We start from the raw sequence: 23,269 nt of genomic DNA, 5'->3' as shown, positions 1-23,269 counted from the left end.
CACAATTAAGTTTGGACCAAATTATTTATGTACAACCAAATTTCCCATCAAAATACGTACATTTTGTAATATTGTAATAATGATATGAGCTAATATGAGTCAATAATACCAAATATAAATGGCAAAAGAGAAAGGTATACCTTATTTTGTTGAATATTGCAGTCACATTTTGTTTGAATTCAGACTAAATTAAGATGTCTAAAATAATGTATATTTTGATTTGTAATCCTGAATGTAATTGGTTTATAACATTGGAACTGTGGAACTGCTTTGCTGTACTTTTCTGTTGTTTTCACTTTTCATGTGTTTTTTTACTTGACTTACAATCACAAATGTCATCAAGAGTTTTGTATAAATAAAATAAAACATATTACGCCTACAATTAATAACAATTAGTAGTATTGATGAAATGAAAATGCTAAACACAAGCTGTAAAAGTTAACACAGCATTGGATAACATTGGTCGTATCATTTCATGTACAGCAACTATGTGTATCTACTTCATGTTTCTTGCTAAATTCAGTCACAAAATTGCACATTTTCTTCACTTTTATATAACGTATATATATCGTACAGATTTTAACTGTATTTCAAAAATAAAATCAACACTAATAGAACAAGCTATTTTCCTTGACTTCGTTTGACTCTCCTGATTCAAGGTAGCCTAACTCTAATCATCTGCATTATAATCCCAAACACATTTTCAGAATATGATGCATGGATGAGGATGGGGGTGACCTGACAGACCAGTGGCACAGTAGCATTATCTTATCTACACCAAAACATGACTACTATAATTACGTTTGACCCTTAACTGGAATGTTATGTAACATTTACTTTATCTGTGCAGTCCATTTCCAATGACAATTTTTGGTGAGTATAAAAGTATAAATTGAAATATGTCCTTTTTGTTTTACCTTTTAATGAAGAAAACACCATAAATATGATTGTACTATACTTACATTTAAATAAACAAGTAATACATTCATTCATATTATTATTTAAATCAATGGAACATCTTTGCCATATTTTTTTAATCATATCCAGAAGAAAAACCCTACATTAAGACCAAAAGAGCTGATCATTTGCACAATGTATGGCAGTAGCTTTGAGTAAGAAGAGTGTTCCCATTTCAGGTGCGGCGGCGGACAATTGGAGAAGCAGGAGGTGATGTGGAGGCGGGAGTAGTGCTGGAGGAGGCTGGGGAGGAGTCAGGTGAGCGTGAGCGCATTCTGGTGGGACTGCTGCTGGGGGAGCCACGAGGGGATGAGTAAGGTGACAGGGCCTGGAGCATTCGTCCACTGTGCTCCTGAATAGCATGCTGCACAAGGACACAAACAAGAGAGGTGGATTTTGTTATTACCCCTCAGCATTGGGTACACCTTGCATGATGATTAAAAAAAAAATTGCTTAACTCATTTACTCCCAATAACGTATAAATATGTTTTTTTTAATGTCTAAGTGTCCCAAAGACGTATTTATACGTTTTTTTGTTTTTTTTTATGCTAGAGCATACAGAAGGCTTTGATGCAACCTCTCAACTGCAAAGAACGGTTGCAGAAATGGTAGTTATTACACAAACGGCCAGCAGGTGGCAGTAGAGTAAAAGAAATCAACCAGGGCCATCTAGAAAAAAAGCTCAATTACTTACAATTTTAAATAGATTTGTGAAAACTGATGAAACTTAGCTCTCTTCTAATGCTAATTGCTGCAAAACGGAAACGGATAGAGACATACTTTTTTTTTCCCGATGAAAGACGAGACTTTAATCTTTCTTTTGATAGGTTCCATGCTTTTATAGCAATAGAACACAATATTCTGTGGGCCTTGCAAAATCAGTGAAAATCCAGTAAAACAGCCGGGAGCGAACGGGATTGTTTCTGTGAAAATGGCTGGGAGTGAATGAGTTAATAATAGTTAAAAATCAAGGTGAACATGCCCAAGCTCCATCTGGTCCAAAAAGTTCCAAAAAGTTGCCAATGAATTCCCGCGACTTCTCCTCCCACTTGTGGATGAGGTCCTGGCTCTTCTCCTCCACTCGGTACACAAAGTGCTTCGACTTCTCCTCCACTGTACGGACCGTCTCTTTCATTTTGTCCACCTGGTTCTGAAGGCGGTATTTTTTCTCCTGTTGTGAACAAAAATCTGGTTGATTTCAGATCAGCTTGCAAAAAAATATATACAATAGTCACATATAATAATAATTATAATAATAATAAAAAATAATAAAAATAAACATATTTAGGCTCACGTTAATGAATCCAACATTAAGCTCTCGGGCCGTGTAGCCTCTCTGTAGGTTGCGTCGTACGTATATATCGTAGTCCCGCACAATGCGAGTGATTAAATCGGACGTTGAGATGCCCTCTGTCCTCTGGGTGGCCACAAACATTCCTGTCAAAATGGCACACGTGTAAATTCCATCCATCCATCCACCACCTGCTTGAGTTGTCCAACACCAGCAAAATGAATAACACTATGACACCATGAATCCTCACCTGCTGCCTTGATGTGCTTATAAACATCCTCCGATCCAGCAGAGGTGTAAGGGATGTCGTCATGGGCCACAAAATCTATCTAAGTGTCACACAATGGTGTTAAAACCGCCACAAAAGAAGCGGCTTACTTTCAAATTGCGCAACCTTTGACCTTGTGTTTGGTTAGGAACTCCGCACTGAGGGTCCAGGGAGCGTCTCGCACCACCTCGTCCACGTAGCGGCAGTGCCTCAGGGCATCGTAGCGCTCGTCCTCGGTCATCACCGTGTAGCCCTTGAACTTGTGCGTCAGCTCGTCACTGCACACTTCATACAAACGAACAGTAGAGTTCAATTCTCTGCTGATTTTCTGAAGCTACTGCTATTTATACTCAACAAAAATCTAAACGCAACACTTTTGTTTTTGCTCCCATTTTTTATGAGATGAACTCAATGATCTAAAACTTCTTCCACATACCCAAAATCATAATTTCTCTCAAATATTGTTCACAAAACAGTCGAAATCTGTTTTTTTCACTTCTGTGTTTATATTTTTGTTGAATATAATAAATACGCAAGATGAGAAAGAGTCACAATTTACCTCCCACTATCAGGTGTGTGTTGGGAAACACATTTTTGGCCTGCATCAGCGCTCGGGCGTGTCCAGAATGAAAAAGATCAAATATGCCATCTGCGTACACCCGTACTGGTCTATGAGCTAAGATAAGAAATATGAAAAGAAGAATGACGTTTTTGATGATAATATCTGATTGTGCCATACAGGCTATCTAGAAGTTGACACCCTGCTGTAAAATGACATAAACATAGCTGGCATGCAGTTTTAATTATATGATTAAACTGCTGACTCATCTTTCCAACTGAATTCTCCATTTTGTAAGGATTGTTTGTTTTTGAACTGAGCTGTATGTGTGTGGGTGTGTTTGAGTCATTAATGGCATGGTGTAGTGGTTCACTCGCCTGACTTCCATGTTGGCCACTCAGTGATGGTGGGAATGTGAGTGTGAATAGTTGTCACCTAAAATCAGCTGATTGTGCTATAGAAAATAGCTGGATGGATGTGTGTATTTTTAGTCCTTTGTCTTATACGAAAAGGTTGTCAACTTTAATAGCCGCTTTAAATCAAAATTTTGTAGTCAAACCTAAATCTACAGACAATAATTTGTATCAATGGTATTTGTAAAAAAAAAAAAAAAAAAAAAGAAATTAATGGGAACCTGGCGTGCCCCTCTTTGCCTGGGCTATAGTCAACTTTTCGTGAGGGACCTCTGATTCACAACCAGTCGACTTGGCAAATGCAGCCGGCTCCCGTAAAGCCTAGAATGTGGATAAGAAACAGCAGCAGTCAATGAGAGACCATCACGTGTGCCACGGGAAATTATCCAATTTGACTTTGTTGTTTGGAAAATTATGTATGAACTATTTGTTTATCTATCTATGTCATGTGTCTTTTTCCACACTCAGTAATTCTATTAGTATGTAAAAATTTTTATTTCATTTTTTTTTCACTATATACTTCTTGTGACTTTTTAGGTTGGAAAACACTGCTCTATGATCCAAGAATGGGGCAGACGTCACTGGACATGTAACGACAAGCAGTCGCGCTTGTAAAAGCATCTTGCGAGACGCAAGTCAATCAACAAGTGCATTCATTATTGGAAAAAAAAACATAAGTTTTGTTTTGTTTTGTTTTTTGGCATCCATGAATAATGCAAGCAATCACCGAGGATCAGGTTATGGACTTTGTGTTGTGTGTTTGTAATTATACACAACTTTATCTGCTGTGTCGTATTGGTTGAGCACTACTTTCATGCTACAAATAAGAAATCATTTTTGATTATTTACAGCACAGATGTCATCCTGTTTTTTTGTTTGTTTTTTTCTCATAATGTTTAAATACTTGTCAGAAGGCCAGTTGTGTCAGCCTTTATATTCTTTCAGGAATAAAACTGCACTGGAATAAAAATTAGCTTAAATAAAATGTAATGTGATGTGATACTGTGGAAAAATGAATGATCAGCCAAACAAAACAAAGAGATGAGATGTATTTTACCCGGCCTGAGGCTCTTCTTCGTCCCTGTGGGGCCTGTTGCTGGTTGTTGTTGCTGCTACCTCTGTTACGTCTCCTTCCTGCCATCCTTTCAAAAAGTCTAGTGACAACCCTGCACCAATGGATCCTCAAGTAGTCTTTGTATGTCTCAGCAGGTATGTGGAAACCTGTATATGCCTCAAAGTATGCATACCATCGGCCGGCCCATGCCGGACTCTGATGACGTTACCATGTAGTGAGCAAAGTTCAAACTGCAACGGTGTAGCGTGTTCTTGTCATTACTGGCCTCTGGATGACTTCCCTCCATATAGGAATGCAAAACTGAGAAGGAGGGGACAAATAATAACAAGTCGCAATTGTGTCATCTGGATGAGTGACAGAGCAAGAAAGTGTAAATTGTAATCAGCTGCAAAGTTAAAATTTCAGCCTTTGGAACCAAACACTGCAGGACTATGTGTCTGTGATGTTATGTCATTACTGGATACAGTAGTGGATATACCTAGTTTTGACAACAAATCAAGGCTGTTGGTATTTCATAATTTGTATTTGTTTAAAAGTTGTAAAACTTGCCAATTAGCTTTGTTTGAATCATAAATCCCAGACAACAGCATATAGGCACGTGTACAGTTCGCAAAACATTTTAATAGTTCAACATTGGTTTGCACAGAAAATTAAAAATGCTTCTCCTGATAATACGAACTTGTAGTTCACAAGTGTTTTTTTGTTTTGTTTTGTTTTAAATTCCCCTAGGGCTGCTTAACATTTCCAGTTAACATTTCTTCACTTCCTACCGTGGTTGATGCCAACTGATTGGTAACACACTGCCCTCTAGTGGGTGTAGCAGGGATATAATACCCACAAACGTACTGGATCTGAGAACAAGGTGCCAGTAAAGAGAAAGAAAAATCATCTTCAACCATATTTTAAACGAGGTGTTAGTTTAACTTAGTTTAACTGGAGAAAAAACGTACACGCTAGGGAAATTGTTATTGTTTTCTCTAGTAACTTATTATATTCTGTACTTCCTCTTCTGAATGCAGAGCTACAAAATAAAAAATGCTCTATTATGACAACAAAATAATGCAGCTACAAATTAATCACAGTATCATTTCTTAAACATCTGAACTGAGTCATGAACTTTTTCTTAGGTCATGTGATTGTTTGAATAAAAAGTCTACACACCCTTGTTCAAACACCAGATTTTTGTGATATTACATAACACCAAAGTAAATAATTCTATTTTTTTCCCACCACTAACATGGCCTATAACAGTACAACTCAGGTGAAAATGAAACCGTTTGCGAAGGGAACTAAAAATAGATCCATGTAATAGAGATAATGTGGTGTTGAGAAGTGTTGTGTATGCATCAAACCATAACAAAATCTCTCAAACCCATTAGGCAAAATGTGTTGTTTTTTTTCTCCCTGTATGTGGGTGTATCAATAAATAAGAACATCACGCAAAAACTTATTTCAGTAGATCAGTTAAAAATGTGAGACTGACATGACGCTGAAGTACTTCGTGGGTGTCCAATCAGATTCCTCCAATGATATGCCCAGTGCTGCTTTCATGGTATGTAGAAACCAGCAGTTTCATCCTCAAATTATTGTTTATATTTTATTATTTTGGCATGCCAAATTCACTCACATTTTCTGAAACAATTAAGGTGCACTAACAGACTATATTATTTGTCTAATAATAACCACATCAAGTGAATGGATACAGTAACAGTACGCATACCAGGAGTAAGTTGACAAGAATGTTTCACCTGCCAGCACAATGACCTGGAGCAAGGGGTGTGGCCATCCTGGTGAGAACAGGCGGGCGGGACGAGTATCTCGCACTCCTTCGACTTCCTGAAATGAACAGAGCCTCAACATGTAGGGATACAAACACACGGTAGCCTTCTGGATTTGAAATCTTGGACACAACGGGTCAGGGACTACTTCCTGACAACTAAGGTAAGACTATTCAAGTTGATTCTCAGGTTTTACACTCAATTCCAGTCTTTTCTAACTAGGAATGCTTAACTGTGTACACATGTCAGGAACCATGTCAGAGATTGATTTCTGCACATCTCCACTTAAAGTCACATGAGATCACTGCTTAAAAAAAATAATAAATTGACAGGTAGTATGACACTGACAATGAAAAAAAAAAAGTTGGTCATGCATATCCTGTGTGCCAACATAGGAGGGTCAGTAGATGAGTAACTAAGCTGGCTTGCTGTCAGGTAAGAATGTTTACAACTTTGTAACTGCTGACTTATAGGATAGAATACAAGACGTAAAGAAAAAAAGAAAAGAGAAGAAAAAAAAAGTTGAAAATATTGTCATAACCACAGTATAAAAGCATGTCTTAATGGTTTATTTGTGCTGTCATTTGCAATGAAACAGCTGAGTTGACTCATGTGCTTTGAAACTCCAGATTCATTTGCATGTGGCAGGCCTCAGTCATGACCCTGTGGCAATTCCTGACGCTTCTCTTGGCACTAACTGTGGATATATGCAAAGGTAAGGCCCAGTGTATACTCGCATTGTTATTGTGTGTGACCACATGTTTGGCAGTTGAAGTATGACTGTACTGCTAATGGGAAGGGGCTGGGGGAAGGGGGGCTCAGAGAACATTCGAGGAAGTGCAAGCGTCACTCAAACAGTTAAAAATGGTTAGCGGGAAAGACATTCGTCCCCTCTTCAGATGACTTCAGATGTGCAACATGAGTGTCAGTCAACACATCAGTTAGGTTCATGAGGGTTGCGCAATAGAAACTGAGTGGCGCTGGTATTTTTAAATCCAACACAGAAAACTATCAATCCTAATTTTGTCATGTTTTCATATTATAATAATGTAAATATTACAATAACTGACTGTTCTTTTGTATTTTGCTAAATGATGACTGATTTTTTTTTTACAATAGTCATAACTGCATTATTAAATTATAAATTTTCTTTTCACATTTCTTTTTCACTTATTTGCTAAAATAATGGGCTATTTTTTTTTAAATCATTGTTTACTTATTTTCATTTGTACTGTATGTCTTACAGTATACGTACAATACTTTTAGCCAGCTATGAACTATTCTCTTCAAAGTGGATGATAGATATGGGCTGAAATATGAGGAGGAAAAAAAAACAACATAAAATTGAATGTATATCCGGGTTTTTTTTTTTCTCCACATTCAAATTTTAAGAATTCAGGTTCAAGATTTCAATCTAGTGATACAAAATAAACAATACACATTCAATGTACATTTTTCAAATTCAATTTTTCAATGCAATTCTTCAAGTTTAGCAATTCAAATTCAAATTATTCAGATTCAGTTTGTGGTGGCACATATTTCAGCTCATAGACGCACTCCCCTCGGTCAGGGTGTTTGGGAATTGCAGTACATACACAGTTTTTAATATTAGCGAGTACTCAAATGAAAGCACTCATATTCGTAACCATACTCAGTCTGAAAAAACTACATAATATACAGATTGCGTCTATTTCATGATCTGACTTCTGTCACAACTGAAATTTTCCTTCAGGGAACAGTGAAATAAATAGCAAAGTGCACAATGAAGTGACACCATGCCTCCACTTTACAGCTTCTAAAAAGGACAATACTCTCTTTTGTAATTCATCTGGCCCCTGAATGCCTCATCTTACGCTTGAACACAACATGTAATACTATAATAACCTGTGACAGTACACTGTAAGTTAGCCTCAGCTGCGCAGTGCGCACCAACAAGTAACAATACAAAACAAAGTTTCAACACTTTATGTAAAAAGGAATCAAACTACATCGGAATCAGAATTGGTGGAAAGATTGTGCAAAGGAATTTCAAAAGGGAAGCCGGCAGTAATGTGTTGAAATACCAGTTTGTGCGTATGCTTTAATTCCAGGAATTCCATGTAGTGGTGAATTCTCTATTATGTGGTGGCCAGTTACAGTAATGTTTACGCTATTTAGGTGTGTTCCATCTTTTTCTTTTTCTTTACTCAAAACTTAAAACGTATAATACTCTGGTTTTGATGAAAGAAAACAAATCATATATGGAAAAAAAAATGAGTTGTTAATCTTTGATTTGAAAACATGGTGTGTCTTGAGTCAGTCTATGTATTTCTTGTGGTTACTATCAATATGACATTATGCGCCATACAGTGTCGCATTAATGCCACTAGTCCACATGATTCTCACCTGATTTCTCTGTGGTTGTGTTACCAGTAAGGACACACATTCCCATGATACCACACAGCACAGTTAACTCATATTGGACATGAATGTAAACAAATTAGAGAAGTTTTGTTGATCTACATTGAGCAGAGTGCAACAGGACCTAATTTTGTGTCTAATAACTGTATAATGTTGTAGTGTAGTTTATGACACTGTTTCTTTTCTGCTCCAGCTAAGGAATGTGCCGACTTGACAGATTTAGATCTGGCTCATGCGATCATCGGGACCAGCCTCAAGATAAGGTTGCTGCTTTTCACCAGAGAGAATATATATTGCGGCTCACTTCTGTCTTACGCCAACTTCTCGGCCGACCCTCACTTCAACCTGTCTCGGCCCACTACCTTCATCATCCACGGGTATCGGCCCACGGGCTCGCCCCCCGTGTGGGCTCACCAAATCACAGAGCTGCTCCTGGCCAGGAAAGATCTCAACGTCATATTGGTGGATTGGAACCATGGAGCTGCTAATGTGAATTATTTCAAAGCGGTGGAGAATACGCACAAGGCCGGAGAAAATCTTACTGGCTTTCTGAAACTGATGAAGGTGCCATTAGGATTTTATTTCACACTTGATGTTCATCATCATACAAAGTGTAGTCTGACTTAAGAAGGCAAGTGAAGTTTTTTTTTTTTTTTTTTTTGGTGTCTAACTGATGGCCTTTACAGGAGCACGGTGCCTCTCTGAATGACATCCACATGATCGGAGTCAGTCTCGGTGCTCACATATCTGGTTTTGTGGGAGCTAACCTGAACGGCACAATTGGAAGAATTACAGGTACAACATTTTCACTCCATGCAATTCAAAATGTCAACATCTGAAAATCAATGTAATGCATACATTGACATGGCCTTTGTCCCAAACCATTTCCCATTTCCATACTCTTGATTCAGATTGAATGCTACACACATTTGATTTTAAAACGTGACTTAACATGTCATTTGCATGAAAATAGCTGGGATTAAATGAGTTAACACACACACTGTAATACTGTACTTGGAAATGAATTGACTTTGGAAGGGGAAAAAGTATCTTTTTGATTATATTCATTCCAGTGCTGTGTAAAATGAAAATATATATATTTTTAGCTTGTGTTAATTTGGAGAAAAAGTAAGTAAGTAAGTAAGTAAGTAAATACATAAATAGCCTTCTAAATGAACAACCCAGGTGTGGCTCAATGAGTTGCAGTATTGCAGAAAAGTTCATTTATTTTATTAATATTATTATTAATATTATTATTATTAATTAATATTTTATTAATACTCATGTAACTATACATAGTAAATTAACTCCACGCAAAATACTGTCAGAGCACCAATTTCTAATGAATTTATGTAAGATTCAAATTTCCTTTGTTAATCAAAATAAAATAAAAGCATAAAATATTTCACACTGTGTAGTAATTCAATATGAGTGACCTGTATGAGTATACCTGCTATTGTTTAGAGCAGGGGTGGGCAAACTCGGTCGAGGGCTGGAGTCCTGAAAGTTTTGGATATTTATCTCCAACACAGCTGATATATGATCAGCTCTTTAGCAAGCTCTGCAAACCTGATAATGATCCTGCTGATTGGAATCAGCTGCATTGGAGCAGGGAAACATCCAAAATCTGCAGGACTCCGGCCCTCGAGGACCAGGTTTGCCCACCACTGGTTTAGAGTGATTCAAAGTGTGATATGAGGACCACTAGTGGTACACAGGCTCCCTCTGCTGGTTCACGGAAGAATCGCTGAATTAAATGTTAAAAAAACATGCATTAATGTTAGTCACTTTAATGCCAAAATGATGGGCTTCTGCTGGGTCAGGGATTTGAACCCAAGAGCAAGAATAGAAGTCATGGTTTTTGCCACTCACTGCATTTGTACAGCTCTGGATCCTGCAGGACCACAGTTCACTGGAGCTCCCCCAGAAGGCCGTCTGGATCCCACAGACGCCCAGTTTGTAGATGCTCTGCACACGGACATAGATGGTAAAATAAAATACAAATGAATAATTCGTAGACGAAATCATGTAACATTGCTTTAACATTCTTGTGGTTTTCCAGCTCTGGGATACAGAGAAGCTCTCGGTCACATTGATTTTTACGCCAACGGAGGAGCAGATCAGCCTGGCTGCCCCACAACCATCTTCTCAGGTAACTTCACTTCACTTATTTTGATGATGTGAAAATGTGTTGACTACTTGTTGACCTTCAACTTTTTGTGCAGGAACAGCTTACTTTAAATGTGACCATCAGAGATCAGTTTACCTCTATTGTGAGTCGCTGAGCCACATTTGCGCCAGCCGGGCCTTCCCATGCGCCTCTTACAAGGACTTTCGGGATGGCAAGTGCACAAGCTGTGAGCAGTTTGGTGATGCCGGATGCCCTGTTTTTGGTACATATTGTATTATTACTGAAAAAAAAAACGAGGAGTGATGACTTGACTTGACTTGACTTGACTTGACTTGAAGAAGCCTAGTAAAGGTTGACTCACTCAGAAATTGTAAGTAAATTTTACAAGGAGTTTTACTAGAATTTCCGATGTGGGAAAAAACTTTACTAGGTTTTTGCAAGTAAATATTAATACCCATGTTTTCAATACATCGTTAAAAAAAAAAAAGAAAAAAAAAAAGTAACATTTACTTGGAAAAACCTAGTAAAGTTTTTGACTACATTTTACCATTTTTTTTATTTTTTTTTAACTAACTCAAATATTGAGGAACAAACTCATGACCTTCAGCTTGGGAGACAGCCACTCTACCACCTGAGCCATGCCACTCTTGCCGTCTCCCATTATACTGGATTACTGGTGTGTCAAAATGAGACCTAAAACTGTTTGGAAGTTCAAGGATTCTGCCTGACACCATCAATATAATAACACGCTCCAGGAGCGGCATGGCTCAGGTGGTAGAGTGGCCATCTCACAACCTGAAGGTTGTGCGTTCGTTCCTCAAACTTTTTTTTTTTTTTTTAAACTGAAATGGTAAAATGTACTGTGCTCAAAACTTTCTATGTAAAATTTACTAAGCTTTTCTGAAATTTTTCAAGTAAATATTGCTCTCCCCCCCCCCCCCTTTTTACAGTGTTGGTACACCTGAACAAACTTATGCCATTACAATACTATATTAATCAATTCGGCTTTATATATGAAATAATAATGTTTGATTGAGCGCCACAGAATTATCAGGTTAAGAAAATGTCTGTTATTGTGATTGGAGTTGGCGTGATTAACACTGGACGACATCATACTGACAGCCGTTTTTAACATTTAATAAAACCATTTTTTTTCTTACTAAAAACTAGAGGTTACTCATCATTGTATTTCTCCAACCCAGGTTATGACATCGACAAGTGGAAAGACATTTTGTTGAAGCTGGGCCAATCCAAAACTTTCTTCATCACTAATGAAAAAGCTCCATTCTGCAGTAAGTATGATGAGAATGTAAAAAAGGTAACAGATGGGACCTGTTGGAATAAACAGTAATATGTGCTACATTTCCACATAGAATTTTTTTTATACACAATAAGTCTCACTTTTATTGTTTACTCCATCTCATCGTAATAATTACTATTATGAAACTGTTTTTGAGGATGGGCCATTTAGTCGCATGTTGTCTTTCAGTGGCAAATTACAATCTGGATGTGGTGGTATGGAATGAGGAAGAACGCTGGGGCTATATCACTGTTAAACTTCATGGGAATGGTACAGATGCTGTGGCAAAGATTGACCAGTAAGTCTTCACTTTAATGCAACATTTTCCAACTGGTAGGAATTATTGCTTCATTATTGTCACATTAATTTTCACACATACGTTTTTGTATGTATTTTCCATATCAGCAGAGCAGCCAAGTTCAAGAAGTTCACAGAGACAAAGTTGTTCGCCCAGTTTGACACTGACCTGCAGTCGGTGAACAGGATGTCTCTCGTGTTCTCCACTGGGAATGTTTTAAAACCAAAATACAAACTGCGTGTTCTCCGCGTCCGTCTCACACATCTGGAACGCCACGAAAGGTAGAGTCACGTACAGTACTTGAATTTTATCCACTTGATACCTCGCCGTTCTCACCTTAACTTGCTTTGTCCACACTTGTCTTGTTCAGGCCTCTGTGTCGGTACGACCTGGTCCTCGAGGAGGACAAAAATGTCTCCTTCACCCCACTTCCCTGCCAAGAGTCCAACTTCTGAGGCTAAATCACATGACAAACTTGCACCATTCCGTCTGAAATTGGCCACGTGCTACATCGAATGTACTGTCTGTCTTTTATGAAAGATTTTTTTTTTTTTATCTGATGCCACTGAAAATTTAGTTCTCAATTACAAAAAGAAAAAAAACAAAAAAAAAACAATTATGCCTCACATTTAACAGTATTGTGTTCGTAAAGTGAATGTAAATATAGTCATTGCCTCATCTGCAATTTTGTGACATTTTAGCGCTGTTCCACAGGATATGTATTTTTAACTGACCAGATAAATATATATTTTATTTATTTTGTGGATGATTTTGTGCTGGATTGTTAAAAAAAACAAAAAAATCACTTTGCAATATTCTGTCTTTAATGGATGACAACCTACAAAAAATTCACAACATTTACTCATTTATATATATATATATATATATATATATATATATATATATATATGTACACACACACACATACACACACACACCACACAGTAATACATATTATATGATGTAGAATAAAGTGGAATAGTGTCAACTAAAACCCACAAAATAAAACAAGATAAAAACATTTGATAAGTGTACAGTACTTACATGAAAATGTTATCTACCAAGCATGTTTTCAGACACATACATAAATAATATGTACATTCATTGATCACATTAGCTACTTTGTATATCTGCACAATCCAGGGCAGAAGTAGTATTAAATTATTTTTTTTAATTATTAATAATCTGATCTTTTTTTTTTTTTTTTAAGAAATTTGCAGTGGTGTTGTGTAGAACTGCACTGAATCATGATGACAGCTGTTCTTGGTATTTTCGTTTTTAATATACATATAATATAGGCAACAGCTCTCAGTATGGTGCAGTTTAGTTCCACACCACAACAAACTACAGCTACATTTTTTTTAATTATTGTTCAGAATTTTTGTCATTTTGACATATGCTTCTTCATGCGTTGTAGCTCCATCTAAAAAAAAAAAAAAAGAAAAAAAAAAGGGGAAAAAAATGTAAAATCATAGATGCCATTGCATGTACAAACAGTACACTCAACAAAAGAAAGTGAATGGATGCTTTTTTTTTTTTGTTTAGTTTTTTTACCTGTAAAGTCAGACGAATTCTCTTCTCTTCATCCAGCTCATTCATCAGAAGTTTAATTTCTTTGCTAACATAAAAGATAACAAACTGCGTAAAACAAGCGTGTATGAAAATTGTGTCATAGTGGCAGAGGAAGAGAGCACAAAATGTCCTACTTGTGTTGACTCTTCATCTGCTCAAACTGCTCCCTCAGTTCTCTCAGCTCCGACTGCAGCCGCTCCAATTTGGGTGATGAGTGTTCTGCTGGACATTTGCTGGGTCGAGGCTCGGAGTTGAGGTTCGCTGGGGTCTGCCGGGCGTGCAGAACAGCAGAAAGAGCTTTTGGAAGCAGCGGGGAGAGCGATGGAGATGACTCTGGGAGAGCATGACTAGATTCATTTGCCTGTAAAGAAGAATGAATTGAAATGAATAATTTTATTAAACCAATACACATTTTCTTGCACTACCCATTATTATATGATTCCCCCCTAATACTTACCGGTACAGGAAGGGAAGTTCCATTCTGATTTGTTTCATGGGAGTTTTTTTGTGGAACTGGAGAATTCACACTCTGATTCTTTTTTCTTTCCATCAACAATTTACACTGAAAGCAATACACTGTAAAGGAAATATAAAAAATATTGTACATATATTCATTCAAGGCTAAGAGCCAAGATCTCAGGCAAGGTACGATTCCGAACCCTCAGGCATGAGAGGAGAAAAAGACCGCTAATAGATGAGTGTGTTCATTTTATTACGATACAATTAAGAGATGCACATTTACTGTACATACATTCACTGTATGTAATGTATTACAAATTCAGTTATCTTTAAAACAACATCAACAACATTGATAGGTAGATAGTTATTTACGGTTTGTATGCTGGGTTAAATATATACCAAAGACCAAAACAGCCCAGTACACATTCTTAAGACATGGCCTCATATCTTATCCTATGTACACCAGCCATGGCCCACAATCGTGACATCTACATTCTAATGAAACAAAAAGCATCACAAATATCAATATGATGCTCAGCAAGTACTCAGAAAGTTCTTTCAAAGTAGGCTAAAACTTATTTTAAAAGCAATAGTATGACAAAGCAGTTGAAACACATTTTCCGTACATTTCTACAGTACAAACACTAAATCAAACAGGGTGAATGCTGATTAATATGCATCTTCGTAAAGGCAGTTTCATGATACAGCACATTGTATAAATTCTATTTTAGCAACTACTGCACAGCAGCCCTTGCATTTTGGATTGTTCATGTTCTTCAGTATGAAAAATAAGACAATACCAACAATACATACAAGCATAAATACATCAATGGCAGATCTTAATTATTGGTAGACATATGAATCCTATGTGTTAGTTGCTGTACTGGCTGAGCGCACACACTTACCGTGTTTAGCAATCCTCCCCAGTGAGATACAGCAGCATCTGTGGTAACTCAACACCAGCCATTGTGGCCTGCTCAGTGTTTTGATGAGGGGTGCAGCATTGGAGGGCTATGTTTAGCTCAGGGGCGCCACCCAGCTCACTAATATCACTAGGCCAGAGTGAAGGGTGTCTCCAAGTGAAGGGCAAGTGTGTTTAGGAAGGCCAAGACAGCAAATGGTTACATTAAAGGATCTTTGCATTTTATTCATGAAAGATTTGTTCAATCTCAGCTTTTAACTGACAGTAAAAAGTGACAGCATTTAAATGGGACGTCAAGTCTAAACATGACATTCTGCTTAATATTTAATTTTTGGACAAGTAGCAAAATCCACCTGTTTTGAGCTATCTTTGGGGGCGGCCATTTTGCTACTTGCCGTCAACTGAATATGACATCAGTGCCTGAGTGTTGAGGTAACCGCCAATCACTGCTCACCTGTTTTCTGAATTTGGTCACAAGTGGCAAAATAGCCTCCCCCAAGATGGATAGAAACAAGTGGATTTTGCAAATTAATTCACATTCCACAAACACAACCAGAATGCTGCGTTTAGACTAGTGAACCCACATATAACGTTTTAAGATTTTTTTTTTTTTTTTTAGCTTGACTTCACCTGTAAGTCTCATTATTTAGTTGTAGACTTGTAGTCATAAATTTTGCTCAAATTATAGTTTTTGGAAAGTTTACAAAAAAAAAAAAAAAAAAAAAAAAAGTGATAGTGCACATGCAGAATGCCCTGGATGCAGTATTTGTTAATGCATTTGGCTTTTCAGTGGAAAACATTACCAGCACTTTTGCCACGAAGTTCAGTTATATGAAGGAAGTAGGTATGAAGAAAAGAAAAACACAAAGTTTTATTTCTAAAAGGTTTAAAAAAAAAAAAAAAAAAAAAAAACACTCTTCTTACAAACTCAAAAGAATGAATAATTGTCCAAAGATGACAGATTTGATTTTGTGCTTGCCCAAATTTTATTTCAAAATCTCCAAAAGAATGAATTAAAAGAACAAGGTCATATCCGGTGCTCAACATAAATGAGTACACCCCGCATGGAAGTAAAGTGTGGTTTGTTTTCTTGTAAATTAGTTACAGTACAAACTATAGAATGACACAGAAAATACTGATTCTGAATGGAAACTACCAAATACATTGAGCACTATCTACAAGAAGGAGCCAAGTGTCTTTTAACAAGCATTTTTCTGGGAATTACTCCCCAAATTTCTCAAAAACAAGACATCAGGTTATATAATACAAAAAATGACCGCATGATCATCCTGAACATTGACAGCTGAGTTTTTTTTTGTTTTTTTTTGGTGTAATTACAATTGTAAGATAATAAAATCCTACAAAAGCACTATATTCTACAAGGCTTTGTTAAATAAGTCGAATGCATTACTGACGTTAACACGATTGGTGACTTTTTCCAGTGTCTCCAGGATCAGCAGCTGTACAGAAAAAAAAAAAAAAAAAAAAAAAAAGAGGCTTTATTCACCGTATTCTTAAGATGATCACCTCAAAACTAACTGCTTGTAAAAGGCAGTGCCGATGGTAATCATCTGCATACCTGAGGGGGTCACCAGCGTTGTGGGTGGGGTCCTCGGTTGAAAGGAGCACGCTGCCGCATCACTCTCATGTTGCGGTACTTGGACATAATGCTGTGACTTTTTCGGAACACTGGCTTCTGGGTTGGGAAGGGACGTGGCACCAAGTTCTCCTGGTCAAAAGATGGTTAATAACTGGCTGTTAAAAAAAAAAAAAAAGAAAAGAAAAAAAAAGAAAAGAAAAGAAAAGAAAAGAAAAAAAATCTGAAGGAAAGGATTGGATCTTATCTATAAATTCTGCATACCATGAGTGGCCGTCTAAAATTCCCAGATGGTTCAAGGCCAGGCCTCCTTGGGCCAGGGAACTTTGGTCTCTATCAAAGGTCACAGTGACGACAATCAATACATGTCATCTTCTCGCAAGTAAAAGACAACACCACCATGCATATGGTAAAAGAGCAGCACAGATTCTGAAAAGTTAATATCATTGAACGTCTCCACTCACTTGCATGGGTCCAGGTCGTCTGAAGGGCCTGTCTGGCATAAAATTAACTGGCCTGAAAAACAAATCTCGCAACCTAAGTAATGGGATATCCATTTTTTATTTTTATTTTTTTTTTTATAACATTATCAGGATGGCTACCTGAACGTTCTCCTCTCGAGATATCCTCGTTTTCTGTCGGGCGATGACGACCTTGATTGAGCTTTTTCTGGTCGGCTGTTCAGAGACGTGTCTGAAATGGGTAAGGAAATGAACTGACAAAAAAGTTTTGAAACAAACACCTCATTGTGCTGTCCCGTACCAGTCTAAACATTGGCATTGTCATTAATACTGTGTTTTTGAAATATGACTCAAACAGCAAAAGGCACCCTTTTGTATCCATCTCACTGGGCGACCATTTTGCCACTTGCTGTCGACAGAAAATGACATCGCAGTTTCTCTGTGCTCAGGAAAGGACCAGTCATGCTTCACCTGTGTTCTGAATTTGGTCATGTGAAGTTTGCAAGCTGAGGTGCTAATGGTCCTGATAACAGCAATGTCATTTTCAGTTGACAGCAGGCGGCAAAATAGCTGCCCCCTGCAACTGGGATGGCTAAAAACAGGTGGATTTTGCGGCTTAACAGTAATTTATATTCACCAAACAATATTAAACAGAATACTAATGAGTCTCCATAGAACATATTTTAAAGAATTTTTTTGGTTGACTTCCCCTTCAATACGGAATTGGGCGTTACCAGTTTTTGACTTTGGGCTCCGGTCTTTCGCAGGAGAGTCTTCCTTGGATGTGCTCGGGCCGGCCGCCCAGTGAGATACAACAACAAGGTCTCGTTTTTCGATGGGGGAAGATCTGAAGAGAGATGAACCTTTGTCAAGTAAAGTAATGCTTAAAAAGGATGACCTGTCAAATTGGGTAAAATCAGAAATGAACAGCACAGCTTGGCAGGAAGAAAATGAGCACGTAAAGCCAGATGTCACACGGTGGTACTTACAAAACCAGGTCATGTCCACGCTTCTTTACTCCTATATTTGCACTCGCAATCAACCTGAGCTCTCTTCCGTTACCCAGTGATCGTTAAAGCCGCCGGTTGGATGGGTATCGTAAAATATTGCACCATCAACTCTTCAATCCGCCTCCTATCCGTGCTTTATTTGGCCTCGTTGCTCCTCAAAGATGCTTACGGGCTGATGCCGCGTGGTCTATTTTATCAGCTGAAAGGAAACACGCCGAGTAGTAGTCGTGAAGGCTTTAAGTTTAGAGAGAGGGGTCCAAAATCCAGCTGTGCTGGGGGTTTAAAGAGATGATGTCATGATCGTGTGATCGAAATGGGACTTGGTGGTTTGAGCAGTGAAAAGGGCGAGCAGACTCCTCTTCCTTGACAGACATCACAAATGCAAGGGCAATGGTTGAAGATCATCTTTTCGGGTTGCATTCTTGGGCTTGTATATGCTTATCAAGCATTGAAATACCAAAGGGAAAGATGGGGTACTTTAGAGGACCAGATGAATTCATAGTGTAAAGGCAGCAAGGTGGCATAAGAAAAGATGACTTGACTAGTTGGACAGTAAGGTGACATCTCAGTTTTCAGCTATGCAGCTTTTGGTTTGGCAATGCTGAATAAATCATTTCAGTCTTGCTGTTAATTGACCTTTGTCTTATCTTGGAGACAGTGCTTTGAACTTGAAGTTCAATTTCGGCCCTGTTGACCACCAGAGTGGATTAACGTCACTCTCACAAGTGAAAGGCCCACATCACTGCAGCATTATTGGGCATTTACATCTTCAGCAGCGGTCTCTTTATTGTTAAATCTTTACATTGCCACCTTGTCTGCAGAAAAAATGTTGATCTCCAGCATGGATCTGGTGTAGACCTGATGTACAAATCATTCTTCCAAGTGGTCAAAGCTATAGAGAAGCAGACCTCTTTAGTGATTCAAAGTGTTGGTGTAAACACGGCTCAGTGTCTTCTAGAAAATGTAATTTTCCTCTTGCACTTCCCACCTTCTGTGTGTAGCCAAGTTTGACTTCAATGGCTAGGAGTACATTTACATTACAATTAATGCATTAAAAAAAAAAAAAAATCTTTCGGCACTGAGTGAAGAATCCAGCAGCATGTGAATTTCCATCCTTTAGTTACAAACTCCTCTTCACGGGAAATGATTAATTTCCCAGTTAAGTCTTCCGTCCTCGCATAAAACAAAACACTGATGCTCAGCTCACACTAGCATGTACTTTGGGATATTTCTTAAACATGCCTTGTTTTTGTCATCTCATCAAAATCAGACTTTGGTCTTTCTTCCAGCTGTGTGTATGATTCAAGAGACCAAAAAGGTTTTTACAACATGAGGGCAACTCCTTTCATGCTCGAGACAATAGACAAAATGGGGCGGGGCTTCAGGAGCGCAGACATGTTTTGTGCCAGACTTGAAGGCCATTTGTTTTCACTGTGCGGCAGAATAAACATCTCTTTATGGAATATGCAGAACGTAGAAAGCGAGGGGAGGAGGGGGGGGGGTCTGTGTCGCAGAATTACGTGCATCATGTCTTCTCCATTTTTCACATGTGCTCTCACGATCAAAACATTCTTTCTTGACCTCCCAATCATCATCAAGCCCCTGCGAAGAGTGCAAGAAGGAAAATACCGTACCTGTGTGTATTCAAGGAGCGACGAGACTCCACCTGTTCTTTTCTGGTGTTAGTCTCTCGCAGGGAACTGCTGGCTTCGTCTTCATCTCTGCCGGGGGACTGTTGAGCTCTTGTGTCCCTTGCCTGCAGCCTTTTCGGGGGAACCGGATTAGACTGGAAGCGCTTCTTCCTGATAGCAAGAACAGAGCTGGGAGGTCCCCGAGGGGGAATGTCACCCAGATGTGGCCTGGGTCTGAAAGGTGGAGGAAATTTGAGTCTCATGGGAGACTCAAACCTCATTTGTCTGCCTTTAAATAGGAAACTTTTATCCCTAAGTGATAAAGGTCTACCACCAAATGGTCTGGGAATACTGAGGAGTGGAATTCTCTCTCTCCTGGGGTATTTAGGGCCACTGTGATCCTGTGCCGAGCTAGATGAGGACATGCTGACGTCTGATATTCTCCTCTTGCGGGGACCCGTCAGTTGCCTGTCCTGGGGGCTCCTGTGGAAGGACGACGATGGCGGCGGGCCTCCTTTCCAAGGTGGGGGTCGGAAAAGGGGAAGGCGAGGGACTTCTTTTGCACTCTCCATGCTGTGGGGTCTGCCGCCATGCCTCTCCATGGGACCACGATGCCTTCTGGAGTCTTGCTCAGATGACCACCTGCATATCCACCAGACAGAAGAAATCATTACAATAACAGATCTTCCTGCCCTGTTAAGTGGGTGGCGGAGCTTTCTATATTAAGCAGCCCCTTTTCACAAAGCCACGACAAAATGAAACTGGAGTAAGGGGGGCAGCTCATCATTTTCAATGATAAATTATTGACCAATTACAGAAACTCTTCTCAAAGGCAGGTGAAAGCACATTTACGTCAGATCTTATCAACAGCCATTAATTATTTATAGGAGTCAGGGCATTATGAGCCATGTAACTGAGGTCTGCATCAGGGTCAGCCTTCTGCTTAATCATTTTAACCAGCTGGAAGAGCTGCTTCCCTCCTGTACCTCTCTGGACACGAGCCTCTCCCATGCATCTCTCTCGGGTTCCGCAGAGGCCCCGGAGGCCCGTGTTGGCCGTTATGTGGATGAGAGAACGCTCCGGTGTCGTTCCATCGCTTCTTGCCGTGACCAGATTCCATAAAGGGCCTCTCTCTTGGACTCACATCCCCACGGGGGCCCCGATACCTCTGCTCCTGGTGGGGGAAACCAGGCTCTCTTTTGGGGCCCCTGAAAGAACCCTGAAAGGGTGGTGCTGGGCCAGGCCGCTTGTCGCTGGAATGGCCTCGAAAATGTCTCGGGGAGGGTGACCTGTGAGCTGAGGAGTGGCCGTGGGGAGGGGGCCCCCTATGACCAGGGGACCCTCGTGCAGGACTGCGGGACGATGACTGATGCGGGGAGCGGTTTGGTCTGGATGGAGGTGGTCTCCTCTGGCTGTGATGTGGTTCCATTTTGGGAGGATATGATTGATAGGAATCCTGATTGTGTGCCCTCCAGTTATTGAAACGTGGCTCTCTGTCTTCCATCAGTGGAGCTCTTCTGTCAGGTGGGGGGCGACCTCGACCCCTCGACTCTCTCCAGTTGACGTGGGGCTTTCCTGGGTGGTCATGGGTGTCTCTTCTTGTTTTTGAGTTAGGGGAATAATTACCTTCTCTGGGCCCATTGCCGCGACCATCTCCATACGCTCTGCTGTATGGAAACAAGGAGGAAGGGTAAATCATTTCAAATGATGCATAAGACTAATAACACAAGGTGTTACACACTGGGTGTGACACAAGATAATCAATATACAATACCTAGGCTTTATGCGCGGGGGTCCAAAATGTGGTCGGACCATCTTCTGTAGTGTTTGCACTCTAAAGAGGGACAAAAAAAGGGTCAAATTTCAAGGTTTTTGCTGATCCAGTTCTGTACAGACAAACTGATATAATTAAATTGAAACTAAAGAAAAAAAAAAAAACTCAATCTTTCATAGTGTGTTTCATAGTTTCATTGCCACCAAGACTTAATTTAAATCACTGTGTCAGGGGTGATGCAAATATTAATCCAATTAGTGAAGTCAGTGATGTAAGGGAACGGATATGAGTGAAATTGATGCATACCGTGTAATACATGCCTTAAATTGAGTATTTTAGTAACTGAAACAACTTTACAAGCAAGGTAGCCTTGATTCGCCCACAGTACAAAAAAAAAAAAAAAAATCTTCACACAGAAACATGCTTTTTTTGTTGGTTTATTTGTTTGTTTGTTTTTCCCCTCTGGTGATGTCTCTTAATACATTATGTGTGTGTGTGTGTGTATATATATATATATATATTTTTTTTTTTTTTTTTAATTGTTACACATCGAGGTAGCGTTTGGTAAGTGCAAAGGTGGCCCATTTCAATCCAGGGCCTGAAAAATTACACGCCAAAACACAGCTCATAAAAAACCCCATAACAAAACAATTTTTCCGGGGGGTACAAAATTCACAAAAGGAATGTATAATGTCGTCGTCGTTTGTGTGGTGCTAGCTCACACAAAAAGGCTCGTGACAGCAGTCGTCATAACGGCGCTAAAATAAGCTAAGCTAAACTAAGCAAAACCACGCACTGTCGCCACAAAATGGCGACTAGCGTTGTAATATCGACGTTTGGACACCTGCACGGGTCTCTTGCTTTTGCTCTACTAACATACGATCACGTAAGACTATCGGGAGTAATTTTGACCTGCTTACCAAGTGCAGTCGCCGAAAACCTAGCTTAGCTTCACGGGTTGCTAGCAATTCAGCTGTTCCCTTTCGTCGTCGGGCAAGAAATAATCGAATGGAAGGCCGCCGGATCCACGTGACGAAGCCATGACGGGTGCCTGCCTGCTGGTCACATGACTTTCTCTGAGCCAAAGACGTTCGTTGACGTCCTAATTTCTTTTTGCGCTCAAGACGGGTTTGGTTTGTAGCAAAAAGGAAGAAGCCAGTATGGATCTATCTAGGCACGATCAATGTAAATGAACTGGACACTGCTACTTTTAAATGTGCTGTACAGTATTTGATTTGTATCAGCATAAAAAAAATAAAAATAAAAATAAAAAAGTAGAACTAGCTGAGTTAAAAAAAGAAAAACTACAGACTGTTTTATTGTACCATATATACAATAACCATTTTGATAACTTGGCACAAGGGGGAAAACAC

The 23,269-nt window shown here is 39.1% G+C and overlaps 3 protein-coding genes across 5 annotated transcripts; all 3 read right to left on the bottom strand.

Annotated features, from left to right (window-relative positions):
• Positions 1 to 1,111: 1,111 nt before the first annotated feature.
• On the bottom strand, positions 1,112 to 11,339 carry LOC144006475 (choline-phosphate cytidylyltransferase B-like). 2 transcript variants are annotated; one of them, XM_077505338.1, is made up of 10 exons: positions 10,614 to 10,650; positions 6,312 to 6,399; positions 4,546 to 4,863; positions 3,710 to 3,809; positions 3,076 to 3,192; positions 2,650 to 2,801; positions 2,499 to 2,577; positions 2,252 to 2,394; positions 1,940 to 2,128; positions 1,112 to 1,321 (listed from the first exon to the last, which is right to left on the bottom strand). In XM_077505338.1, exons 3-10 carry the CDS (start codon positions 4,627 to 4,629, stop codon positions 1,133 to 1,135), a joined length of 1,053 nt encoding a protein of 350 aa, XP_077361464.1. In that variant the 5' UTR covers positions 4,630 to 4,863; positions 6,312 to 6,399; positions 10,614 to 10,650; the 3' UTR covers positions 1,112 to 1,132. The 2 variants fall into 2 exon arrangements, with proteins under 2 accessions (XP_077361464.1, XP_077361463.1); XM_077505337.1 differs by lacking the exon at positions 4,546 to 4,863 and having other exon boundaries at positions 10,614 to 11,339.
• Positions 11,340 to 13,537: 2,198 nt separating this feature from the next.
• Positions 13,538 to 14,625, bottom strand: LOC144006476 (SH3 domain-containing kinase-binding protein 1). The gene is made up of 4 exons (XM_077505339.1): positions 14,500 to 14,625; positions 14,177 to 14,403; positions 14,025 to 14,088; positions 13,538 to 13,893 (listed from the first exon to the last, which is right to left on the bottom strand). Exons 1-4 carry the CDS (start codon positions 14,590 to 14,592, stop codon positions 13,855 to 13,857), a joined length of 423 nt encoding a protein of 140 aa, XP_077361465.1. The 5' UTR covers positions 14,593 to 14,625; the 3' UTR covers positions 13,538 to 13,854.
• A 1,760-nt stretch (positions 14,626 to 16,385) lies between these two features.
• LOC144006304 (uncharacterized) lies at positions 16,386 to 22,981 on the bottom strand. Of its 2 annotated transcripts, none has more exons than XM_077505078.1 (10): positions 22,817 to 22,981; positions 21,897 to 21,956; positions 21,109 to 21,789; positions 20,126 to 20,764; positions 18,216 to 18,328; positions 17,623 to 17,713; positions 17,485 to 17,536; positions 17,285 to 17,353; positions 17,003 to 17,152; positions 16,386 to 16,883 (listed from the first exon to the last, which is right to left on the bottom strand). In XM_077505078.1, the coding sequence occupies exons 2-9, from the start codon at positions 21,935 to 21,937 to the stop codon at positions 17,012 to 17,014; spliced, it is 1,827 nt and encodes a 608-aa protein (XP_077361204.1). In that variant the 5' UTR covers positions 21,938 to 21,956; positions 22,817 to 22,981; the 3' UTR covers positions 16,386 to 16,883; positions 17,003 to 17,011. The 2 variants fall into 2 exon arrangements, with proteins under 2 accessions (XP_077361204.1, XP_077361205.1); XM_077505079.1 differs by having other exon boundaries at positions 21,109 to 21,786.
• Between the last annotated feature and the right edge of the window lie 288 nt (positions 22,982 to 23,269).

This window comes from Festucalex cinctus, chromosome 18 (genome assembly GCF_051991245.1).
Source record: "Festucalex cinctus isolate MCC-2025b chromosome 18, RoL_Fcin_1.0, whole genome shotgun sequence".
Taxonomy (NCBI): Eukaryota; Metazoa; Chordata; class Actinopteri; order Syngnathiformes; family Syngnathidae; genus Festucalex; species Festucalex cinctus.
Note: the sequence above shows the minus strand (reverse complement) of the source record. Positions and strands in the feature narration are given on the sequence as shown.